Here is an 11,561-nt window from a genome sequence, read left to right on the forward strand (position 1 = left end):
GAGCGGGGATAGTAAAAAGAAGAGAGAAAAGGCGGCAAAGCTAACAGAAAATTGGAATCTAAACGACTTTGCCGTTTTCTCATCACAGTAAAACGAAAACAAAGCCTTTTAATTTTGCGGTAAAACGACAACTAAAACCAAAGGTTTAGGAAGAGAATGGAGCTCAGAAATTACTGCATCAAATTCAAAACCAATAGCCAAGATCCGACAGGAGAAGAGGCGGGTGACCCGAGTGAAAAACAAATACTGGTGGCGGGTTCTGTTTTTTGGATGTAAAAACAAGAACTTAAAGATGAAGTTTTTATTACGATTGAACTCTGTTTCAAAGCTTCTATTACACCACTCTTATCTTCTTTCTTTGCTCTCCAATCACATTCCTCCACCTGGCTAGTTATCCCCAATTTCAATCTTTGCCCATTAGGGTTTTCAGGTGTTCTTGTTACAATTCAGTAAAGGTAAAGCTTCCATCTTTTTTCATTTCTCTGATTGTTCTTGGTAATTTTTTGATAATTTGTTATCTGGGTATCTCTAATTTCTTCAAATTTTATGTTTTTGGGGATGGTTTTGTTTCAAAGTTTCTGCTTTTATTGATTACAATTTGGGCTTTTTTAGGGTTGTAATGTGTGTTAAATTTATCATTGGTTGAATATACTTTTAATCTGATAATGTATTCTCATGTAAAGCTTGTCCAAATATACTGAGAAAGAACTTGAATTGTTATGGTTTTGATGAACAGTTAGTTTGAAGTAATGTAGAAACTATGTTATGTGATTTCTTTTGATGCTGAATTGAACATTTGTTTCTTTAGTGCTATGGAGGGTTTTAGGTTTAGTGATGCTAGCAGTGCTGCCAAGAAGAGGAGGAGTAATACTTCACGTCGTCCTCGAAATGATACGCCGTTGCCTTCGGATTACCTTGATATTTCGTCCTTGTCATCGACACCGCCTTCTGATAGTGTAAGCAAATCATGTACATTAAAGTTTGTTGAATTTCATCAAAAGAAAGAACCTTCAACTAACATTGTGGACTCTAATTCTGACCAGAATGTATCGAAACCCGAAGATGGAGGATTTGGAGAATCTGATGAAGCTTCCAACAACTTTTCTTTTCGAGGTAGTAATGAGCAGAGGAATAGTGGAGTTGAATCTAGAAGATGCAGTGAAGGTGTCCTTACCCCAGCTAATTGGAAAAACACTAGCAACTTGGGACAGTTTAGAGGTAGTACAGACGGAGTAGGTAGTGAAAATAAGGTGAAAAAGGTCAAGCTTAAGGTTGGCGGCATCATACGTACCATTAATGCAAACACCGCATCTGATGGGGCATCTGCTGTTGGCTCTTCTTCTACCAGGTCCTCTCGCTTCCAAGATTCTCTACAGAAATCAAACGAGGTACTTCTTTAAAATTTTATGAATTTAGTTCTTGTTCTCTAGCATTGCAGAACTTGACTGTACAGACAAAACACAGAGGGAAAATTGGTAGTAGTACCTTCTATTTCCATGTCATTTGACAAATGTTGTCAGTTTTAATTTGTCTATCTAGATATGGTTATTTGCGAGGAATAAAAGATTGCAATGTTCACTTCTTGCTACTTGTACTTCTATTTATTTGAACTCAATAAAATAAGGGTTGTTTGCACAAAAAAAACCCACCTTTTCACTCTTTTAGCGATTTAAGCACGTTTTTAAAAATTTGGCACATAAAGGCTCAACCTTTTATTTCTTGGCATTTTAAAACCAACGTCATTATTCGGTGTTGCTTTGTTGATTAAAAAACGCCAAAAATTGTTTGGTAAAGGAAAAATACATTTGGGCAAAAAATGCCAAGAAATGGAAGGATTGACCTTTTTTGCCAAGTTTTAAAAGGCGTGAAATCACTGAAAAGGTGAAAGGTTGTTTTTGCAAATACCCATAAAGAATTAACAGTTTCTCAATTGCATGAAAATTTGGTGTTTGTCCACCTAGCTATATTCTATTGCCTGCCTTTTGATTTTGCATCATTATTTGGGAGTGTTAGCAGCTCATGGAACCTTTTTGCAGGACAAAATGGATGATAATCCTTCATTTTCTTCAAATAAGGGGATTGGTTTGCGAGGAGTTCTGTGGAAGGATTTCCCTAGAAGTGGAATAAGTGCTAGGATGCCTGATGATAATCTCTCTTCAAAACAAACAGACAAATATGAGCCAGTTCGTAAGAGCAAGCGGGTTCCAAAGAAGCGCTCGTTAGACGGAGTGCTTGTTGATGAAGATGAGGATGATGATGAGATTAGATACTTAGAAAAAATCAAAATATCAAAGATCACTGCTGCTGATTATGCTGCAGAGTATGAGAACGAAGAGGAAGGTAAAAGTCGGAAACAAAGGAAAATATCTAAGGTTCTTAAGAAAAATGTCGATGGTCTATATAATACTTATGCTGGAGACCATAGCTCATCGAGATTTGGCAAGGAAGGTAAGAGGTCTAAATCAGGGAGAGTATCTGAAGACACTGACTATATGGAAGAGGAAGAACCAGGGTCAGATGGCGAGCCTACAGCTAAGAGGAAGAAATCACGAAAAGACTTAGTTGATCTAATAGGAGACCCCAAAAAGGAAATGATGGTTACAACCCGTCAACGTGGCAAAGATATCTCGTCCAGCTTTGGAGCTAGTGGAGTCGAGTTCCCAAATGGCTTGCCTCCAGCACCTTCTAAAAGTAACTGATTGCTTAACTTGGTTTTATGATACTTGTCCTGAATTTTTGTTGAGCTTAATCAAACATAAAAGTCCTAACTATCTTGGCTACAGAGAAAAAAGAGGAACTCACTGAAGTGGAGCAACAACTGAAGAGAGCTGAGGCTCTTCAGAGACGCAGGATGCAAGTGGAGAAAGCAAATAGAGAATCCGAGGTTCGCCTCTTTTTCCTATTTATACGCGTATTTATGTACATGCATATTTTTTTCATAAAGTTGTAATGATGAGCGAAAATCATAGGCTGAGGCAATCAGAAAAATATTGGGGCAAGATTCGACCAGGAAGAAGCGAGAAGATAAATTGAAGAAACGGCAAGAAGAATTAGCACAGGTAACTAATATGCTATGCAGCATATCCATTTTTCAGTACTTTTTTGTTATCCTGTTGGTCTTTAGAACGCCATTATGTATGAGTTTTGACGGATTCTTGTAATTTGCAGGGGAGGGCTGCAAATTCTCTGGTGGTGACTGCAGATCATGTGAGATGGGTTATGGGTCCGTCTGGAACAGTTGTAACATTCCCCGACGAGTTAGGCTTGCCTAGCATTTTTGACACCAAGCCTTGCAGGTATCAACTTTTGCACTTCAGGAACAATTATAGACTTATAGTCACACTGCTTTTCTTTGGTAGCCTGATAATGATTTACTGTGTGGGAATTTCAGTTACCCTCCGCCACGAGAGAAGTGTGCCGGTCCATCCTGTTCTAATCCGTACAAGTACCGGGATTCAAAGTCGAAGCTTCCACTGTGTAGCCTGCAATGCTACAAGGCCATACACGAAAAGATGCCGACAATATCTGCATGTTAAGATAATAAAAATAACAGTTCAATTGTCTCTGCAGCTTACCTGAAAACAGAAATGGCAATCCTGCCGGTACTGTTGTTTTTTTGTATGTATGTATTCAGCAAATAATAAGAATCATGGTGGAATAAATTGCCTCAGCCAGCCTATATGAACATCAGTAGAAGCAGGTCGATAAAAAATTATTTTTTGGTCTTTTTACTACAAATAGTCATTGAGAAATTTTGAAATGTTTTTTGCTTCAAAGAAACATAAAAAATAAATAAAAAATCATGGAAATTGAGATGGAGAGTAGATTTAGGGCTATAAATGAATTGAGCCGAATTGAATTTTGAGGTGTTCATGTTCAGTTTGTTATATGGATGAGGTGTTCATGTTTAGTTCATTAAAGAATTATAATATTTATATTCAGTTTGTGTTCACCTCGTGTGATCGCGAAAACATTAAACGAGCTCTTTCGCGAGTTTGTTTGTTTAATAATAAAACAAATGAATACAAACAATTACACTTTTTTTCATATCAAAACTACATAGTTTTATTTAAAACCATGCAATTTTAATACATTAATATAATATTTTATATTTAATTAATTATGACCTAGTTCGAAAACTCTTAATCGGGTAAGTATATATTCATGAGCTTTTCATCAATTGATCTCATATACGAGCCAGTTCACAAATTTTTAATCGGACTTATATGTTCACGAATAATTAAACGAGTTCATATACCAGTTGTTCGTGAACATTAACAAGCCGAACATCACTATACTTATGTTTGGATCGTCTAAATAAACAAATATAAAATCAAACTCATATGAAAGTGAACTCTTATCGAGCAGCTCGGTTCGTTTACAGTTGAGAAAAATGGTAGGTTTGGGCCTCCGTGGGCTCCTTGGTTGCAGTTTCGAATAGCCCAAATAAGGCCTACGATAGACCATTGTTACTGTCCTAACTCGTTTAAAACTACAAGTCTCTCAAAATATGCAGGTTTCAATTTGAATTCGGGAAACTTCTAAACCACGCGCGTACCGAGTAGCTCTGAACACACTCTCTTCTCGCCGATGGCTAGGGTTCCGGGCAAACATGGTCGGGATCAAGCTCTGGTACTTTTAATTTTGTTGTCTCTCACTCAAGCAAATTAAATGTTTATAATTAGGAATGTAAATGCTTCACTAATTTTGTTTTTTGAAAAGCTTTTGATATGTGAAATGAGTTACTGTGATGTTTAAATTTTAGCTTAATTCATATTCTGTGTTGCTTGTGTGCTGTTGGATTAGGATTTCCAGGGGTTTTTGAATGACTTGCAGGACTGGGAACTTTCAGTTAAGGATAATAAGGATAAAAAAATTAAACCTCAAGCTTCTCATAAGGTGAAAAAGTATAATCCACTATTGTTTTCTCTATATTATGGTGCGTCTGTAGGGGTGAGCATTCCGTTCGGTTGACCGAACCGACGATCCCCAAAAGGACAGTCGCCAAACCGAATTAACAAACGAATAATTAAAACCGAACCGACTGAATAAGAAACTCTAACTGATACCGAACCAACTGAATAAATAAAGGGAAAAAATTTCAAAACCGAACCGACCAAATAGGTCGATAATTCGTTGGTTTGGTTAAAACCGACAAAAATACAAGAAAAAAATTGAAATTGAAATTAAAATAAAATATTTGGTTTATCTGGTCGGTTTGGTTAATTTGGATAATCCAACTCTCAAACCGAACCGAAAACCAATTTTTTTATATCAAAACCAAACTGTCCGAACCTAAACTTATAGCCGAGCCGAATCGACCAAAAGTCATCAGTTCGGTCGGTTAATTCGGTTGGCCAGTTCTTGTCTCACCCCTATGCAAATGGATGATTGCATTTAATAAAAAAATTTCTATTGATGTTATGTTATGTTATGGCGATTGACAATTTTAAATCATTACCTTCTCAGAGAACTAGTGAGGAGACGAGAAATTTCGATGGCTTTGATCGCATATCAAGTGGTTTTGGGACTGAAGATACTGCAGTGGATGCTACTTCAGAGAAAGAATTGGTTTATTTCATTTTTGTTATAATATTAAGTCCATTTTTTGGGCACAGCTTGTTTGTTTTTTCCTTCTCTTAGTGATGTTAAATGTGCATTTTATTTTACTCTTTACAGGGTAATGAGTACTTTAAGCAGAAGAAGTTTAAGGAAGCTATTGATTGCTATTCGAGAAGCATAGCCCTGTCACCTACTGCAGTTACCTATGCAAATAGAGCTATGGCTTATCTTAAAATCAGAAAGTAAGTTTTCCATTCTTTAGGCTTTTGTACTTCAGTCAAGATGCCGATGTACATCAATTTTTAATTTCTCATTGCTTACGCAAACTCGTATATCCCCATATCATATGTATCTTGCCATGTTATAGGTTCCTTGTTTTGCTTCTAATAGGTGTTCTCTTTTTCAAAATAATTATGGTTTATTAGATTTCAAGCAGCTGAAGATGACTGTACAGAGGCCTTGAATCTGGATGACCGCTACATAAAGGCATACTCACGCAGAGCAACTGCTAGGAAGGAGTTGGGAAAATTTAAAAAGTCCATTGAAGGTATATTTTATCTGCTAAAGATAAATGATAATGTCTAGGTCTGTTTGATTATATGGTGTAGGAATTAGTTCTTACATAATTCATGATTTTGATCTCTCTGATGTAAAAAATGTAGCTAATTGCAGATTCTGAGTTTGCCTTAAGGTTGGAACCTAATAACCAGGAAGTCAAGAAGCAGTATGCTGATGTTAAATTGCTGTATGAGAAAGTAAATGTTTTACTTTACGTTGCTATTTTACATGTCCTTTTTCTTTTTATTCATGTATTTTTCTTCTGACTGTTGTCAATTCTCCCAGGAGATTCTTGAGAAGGCATCTGGGTCGTTAAGAAGCTCTATTCAGGGAACTCAAAAAGGAGAAAGATCAGATTTAAAAGTTGTCGACCATGGGGGCTATTCTGCCTCGAGCAGCACTCAGAGGACAGGTGTATCTACAGGTCAAAAAGACAAGATTAAGGTAGCAATAAAGATTTATTGATTTAATGCTACTAGACTGGCTGTGAGAATGCTGCTGACTAGTGAAGCACAAAGTTCTGCATTTTTTAATTTTTTTTTTTGTGTGTGATAAAGAGTTGTGGATTTGCTATATTCCTCTCCTCTCTCTCAACCAAACATGTTCACCAGCACAATCTTGAAACTTTTCAACTCATGTTTAATTGAGCAATTTTTGACGGTGTATGCTACGGCATGCTGGTACATTTTTCTTGGGGGTAATGCATGAATTATCAGTTTAACGTTTATGTTTGTTGGCAGGAGAGTGTTGGAGAGACTCTTGTGAAGAAATCCCCATCAGTGCAGGAGATAAAAGACAAAAGCTCAAGAGCTGGTATCGAAACAGAAAGTCGAGAAGCTAATAATGGTTCCTATGCTGATGCAGCTTTGAGTTCTCAGGAGAAGTCTGTCCAGGTTCTGCATGCAATCCTTGCTATGTAAAATACATCTACTATTTGCTTCCAGAGTGGGTGCACTGTGTCTTGAATGGTTAATATCACTGTTTAAGGGTTTTCTCATGTAGATCCTGCAACCATGAACCTTGTCCCCCCATCGGGATGTTCTTTCATATAGTGTTTGCTAAAGAAATGAGCGATAAAGTAGTGTTTTTCTGCCGTTTTAGGTTATTTCTTCTTCGCATGACTGCTTTTTGCATATGGCACATGAACTTCAGTTTCTTTTCATATTATTACCAATCATATCTGAGAAAATGAATTTGGAGGGAGGTTAATTGAAAGAGTGTCATCTGCATGGAACTTATTGTTTTGCCTAGTATTCACTAATCCTTGAGCTTATGTAGGGACATGACAGAATGAGGAAGCAAAAGCTGAAGGCATCGGTGCAAGAGCTTGCTTCTCGAGCAGCATCTCGTGCTGTTACTGAAGCTGCAAAAAACATCAACCCTCCAAAATCAGCTTATCAATTTGAGGTTTCCTGGCGAAGCTTTTCCGGAGATCGTGCATTACAGGCTCGCCTCTTAAAGGTTTGTTATTGTGCTTAATTGAAACTGATTCACATATTAGCCGATCTAGCTGATAAATTGTGATATAGGATGCCAAAAGGCATATTAGTTGGCACAACCAATAATGAAGAAACTGCACTGTTCTTGTTATGGACATCCTGTGATTAGAAATGCACGAGTCGATAGTTTCCAGTTGGACTAGTGGTCAAGATGATTCTGCTCTTAATGTTTTGTTATATAGGGTCTAACAAATAAGCTCTATTTATAACCTTAACACTGGACACATATAGTAATCATCTCATTTGTGTACCGGATTTCACCTCAGGTTCCTCTTATGCTACTTCTTGTTACATGTTAGTTTATTATTTTCACTAACCATGTGTTGCTTGACTTGCATCATTAGGCCACATCTCCGAGTGCATTAGCGCAGATATTCCAAAATTCGTTGTCTGCTCCAGTGCTAATTGACATCATTAAGTGCATTGCCACTTTTTTCATGTAAGTTGGTTTGTCTGTTATTAATATGTTATTTAGGCTTTCTGTTAAGTGTTTAAAAGTCCTCAAGTCTCTTCAAATTTCTTTTTTAGCAGTGATGATATGCATTTGGCTGTCAAGTTTCTAGAGAACTTTCCCCTAGTACCAAGATTCAACCTACTTATCATGTGTCTTTCAGCTGCAGATAAAGCTGGTATATATTGTTCTCTGATTGGTGTTATTTAATCTTATTTAATATTTATATTATAGGCTTTTATGATAGGGCAAAGGCATCAATTCGACTTTATGTTGTTGTTTATTTATGCACTTTGAATTCTTTGTCCGAATGCAGTTGCCCATGCATAATAATGATAAGGGTGTGCAATATTTGCGTATAGCCAAATTAAATTACCGAACCAAACTAAATTTGTAATTTGGTTAATTTTATTCGCTTATGGCTAACAATTTTAAAAAAATTGGTTGATCATTTCGTTTCAGTTTCCAGTATTAACTCACTGAACCGACCAAATTAACCGAATTGTATATACATAATGTTATTTTTGTTATTTTAAAAAAAATTAAGGCATTTTTGTAATTTCTGTATATAACTAAAATTTACCACCAAAACTTTTTTTATTTATTTTAAATAATTAATATTAATAAAATTTAGTTATTCGGTTAGAACCAAATAATTATTTCGGTTCAGTTTTAATATGGTTTATATATTTTGGTTACGGCTATAAAAAAATTGGAGAAACTTGGTTACAGTTAATCTGGTTCTTTTAGCCATAGCATATGCAGATTTCTCGTGAATAGAAATCAATGATATTTTTATGTGTTGCTTATTAGAGAGTAAGGATAGAGCAACATACTAACTTGATTACCTTTTGACCAGATCTCCTAAAGATATGGAATGAAGTTTTTTGTAGTGAAGCAACACCAATTGAGTATGCAGAGATTCTTGACGACTTGCGATCTAAATACGGCCTCAAGCAGTGATAGGTGTATATGTTGCAAATAATTTGATACCATACGTGCTAATTTGCTACTCCCTATGTTATCTTCATTATAAGTTATTAATATTAAATAATGTTCTTGTTTTTCAGGTTCCATATTTCATAGATCTCATGTTTTTGGCATCAAGTATATACCCGACTCAAGTGAGGTAAAATTTCTTGTCTTTGAAACATAAAACGACAAAATCATCTAGATGTCTTAAAGATTGAAGTGGACAGATAAATAACTTAAATGCCATGAGGAATTTAATTAATCAAACAAAAGTTTGATAAAATTTTGGCTGCATTGAAAATATCATATGCAGTTTGTCAAATAATATGCTTTGTTGTCAACTTCAAATTATATATAGCAATTGTTTGTTGAGAGAGTGATTTGACGCTTGAAACTGGATTAGTATTCGGAGTAGCTCGGATTTAGTGTTACAAGTACGGATATCTCGCCTGATGTAACACATTTTAATGTCAATGATATCTGCTGAAAATTTACACCGAATCACATTTTGTAAGGTTCTTTAAGTAGTAATTATTTCCGAATGATAATAATAATAAATTGACTATTATGATAATAGTTACAGGCCTGCAGCTTCTTTGTTTAATTTGTATGTTATTTTTCATTTCAGGTGAATCCGCTGCTGGTTTGTTCTCTTGGAAAGCGACTAAGGACCTACGTAAGCTATCACCAACTTAAAATCGATTTGGATCGATTTTGAGCAGCGAATGCACACTGTATTCCACCAATTTTCCCCATTTGAATTTGCTTTAAAAAATTAAAATAGGGATGTAAATAGTTTGAGTTGAAAAAAAAAAAAAATTCACTCGTGTAATTTATTCACTTTTTCTTGTTTACTATTTATCCTACACCTTCTCTCATAAATTTCATGGACCATTTTTGATAGCCATCCAAATTATCATAAATGGCCTTTAGTTTTCAACTCATTTATCCCATAATGATTCAATCACTTGTCACATTCATGTCCATGGCTTATACCCACCTCCATAACTTTGCATAATTTCTCCTTGTTCATCAATCATTTGGGGACTTTTGTTGTTGGCTGTTGGATTATTGGGGTCAAGATGTACTAATCACCTCGTTAGCTTTTATGATAATCTTGATTTGCTCGAGAAATGTAGTTAATTACAAGTGCAAATAAATTAATAATTTCCCCCCCTTGAATAATGGGGTGAGGGAGATTGATGTTTTCTCAAGCTAAGTACTTCATTTTCTTTCAAACCAAGACAAAATGAGTTTATTTTCAACATCCAAGAGGGGTCAAGTTAGGCCAATTAGAACAAAAAATAATTTTATTACTAAATTAGTTAATAAATATCTAAAATTCCATAAAGATGAATAAAATTCCTATTTTAGACGTTTCAAAATCTTAACAAAGTTCTTATTTGAGTTTGATTAATTAAGTAGAAATCTCACTTTTATTATCTATTAACTTTTTTCCAGCATTATGCATGATTTAGATATTCTCTGACTAACAGAAACGATAGTCGGTTTTTCTTACGCATGTAATTGCTTCCAATTTGGCTTAGTAAAAGGGTAGTATTATTATAAAAAATACATTCTCTGACTAAATTGAAAATTTGAAAACAATTATAGATTTTTGAATAAAGGATCAATTCACCTTTTCAACTTGGCACGAAATATAAAAAAAGTCCTTTCCAAAAAAACCGGTCAAAAAAAATTCAAAAATTCATATCATTTTCACCCATATGTAAAATGGAGCAAGTAGAACACCTAATTAGCGCTATTTAAAATTCTAATTAACTCTAATTAAACTCTAATTAACCTTAATTAAAATCTAATTAAAACTCATAATCCCTAAATTACTGCTAATTGAGGCCTCCTCCAGTAGGAACCACCGCTAGCGGCTGCTCATTTGCAGATCTTCCATTATTGTTTTACAGTTTCAAAAATTTCATTCTTCATGGTTAACTGAAAATTTTGTGCGCTGTACACCGACGACAGAAAAAAACCAGAAAAAAACCACTCCACTACATGGCTACAAAAAGGCAAAGTATTATATTTTTTTGACTGAATTTTTGAAAATGACTTTTTTTTAACATCCCGTGCCAAATTAAGGGGGACAAATTGATCCTTTGTTAATAGATTATTTGAATTTGATAGTAAGAGAAAAAAAATTAAGAAAATTTTGAAATGCAAGTAGAATTATCAAAAACTACCACTTTACTAAAATCAAGCACACAAAAATTTAAGAAAAATATTTGAATCACACAGACAGTTCTCTATTTCACATAGTTAGGGATTGCACTATAACCAAAAATGTGTTAATAAAAAAATTATAGTAGACAGTAGAATTAATTTGAATTAATTATATATAAAATTACCACCTTTATACAAAATCTAAAAAATAACACGATCTTTGAAACGTGTCAATTAAGGGTACCACCTTTTATTTCTTTTCAAAAACAACATCATTAATTTTTAGTGGTGTTTTTGTTGATATGACATGTGTTATTTTTGAAAAGAAATGAAAGTTGATG

The 11,561-nt window shown here is 34.8% G+C and overlaps 2 protein-coding genes across 8 annotated transcripts; both read left to right on the forward strand.

Annotated features, from left to right (window-relative positions):
• The first annotated feature begins 137 nt into the window (after positions 1–137).
• On the forward strand, positions 138–3,738 carry LOC126674387 (uncharacterized). The gene is made up of 8 exons (XM_050368835.2): positions 138–455; positions 809–956; positions 1,044–1,388; positions 2,037–2,691; positions 2,784–2,884; positions 2,970–3,059; positions 3,169–3,296; positions 3,392–3,738. Exons 2-8 carry the CDS (start codon positions 813–815, stop codon positions 3,534–3,536), a joined length of 1,608 nt encoding a protein of 535 aa, XP_050224792.1. The 5' UTR covers positions 138–455; positions 809–812; the 3' UTR covers positions 3,537–3,738.
• A 703-nt stretch (positions 3,739–4,441) lies between these two features.
• Positions 4,442–9,949, forward strand: LOC126674896 (uncharacterized). Of its 7 annotated transcripts, XM_050369431.2 has the most exons (15): positions 4,443–4,632; positions 4,807–4,899; positions 5,470–5,571; positions 5,680–5,804; positions 5,988–6,109; positions 6,235–6,317; positions 6,406–6,564; positions 6,861–7,013; positions 7,399–7,581; positions 7,964–8,058; positions 8,148–8,248; positions 8,930–9,036; positions 9,141–9,199; positions 9,671–9,718; positions 9,762–9,949. In XM_050369431.2, the coding sequence occupies exons 1-12, from the start codon at positions 4,591–4,593 to the stop codon at positions 9,031–9,033; spliced, it is 1,362 nt and encodes a 453-aa protein (XP_050225388.1). In that variant the 5' UTR covers positions 4,443–4,590; the 3' UTR covers positions 9,034–9,036; positions 9,141–9,199; positions 9,671–9,718; positions 9,762–9,949. The 7 variants fall into 7 exon arrangements, with proteins under 7 accessions (XP_050225387.1, XP_050225390.1, XP_050225391.1 ...); XM_050369430.2 differs by having other exon boundaries at positions 4,442–4,632; positions 8,930–9,033; positions 9,139–9,199; positions 9,671–9,949; XM_050369433.2 differs by having other exon boundaries at positions 4,442–4,632; positions 4,816–4,899; positions 9,671–9,949.
• The last annotated feature ends 1,612 nt before the right edge of the window (positions 9,950–11,561 follow it).

Source organism: Mercurialis annua, linkage group LG3, assembly GCF_937616625.2.
Source record: "Mercurialis annua linkage group LG3, ddMerAnnu1.2, whole genome shotgun sequence".
Classification (NCBI taxonomy): domain Eukaryota; kingdom Viridiplantae; phylum Streptophyta; class Magnoliopsida; order Malpighiales; family Euphorbiaceae; genus Mercurialis; species Mercurialis annua.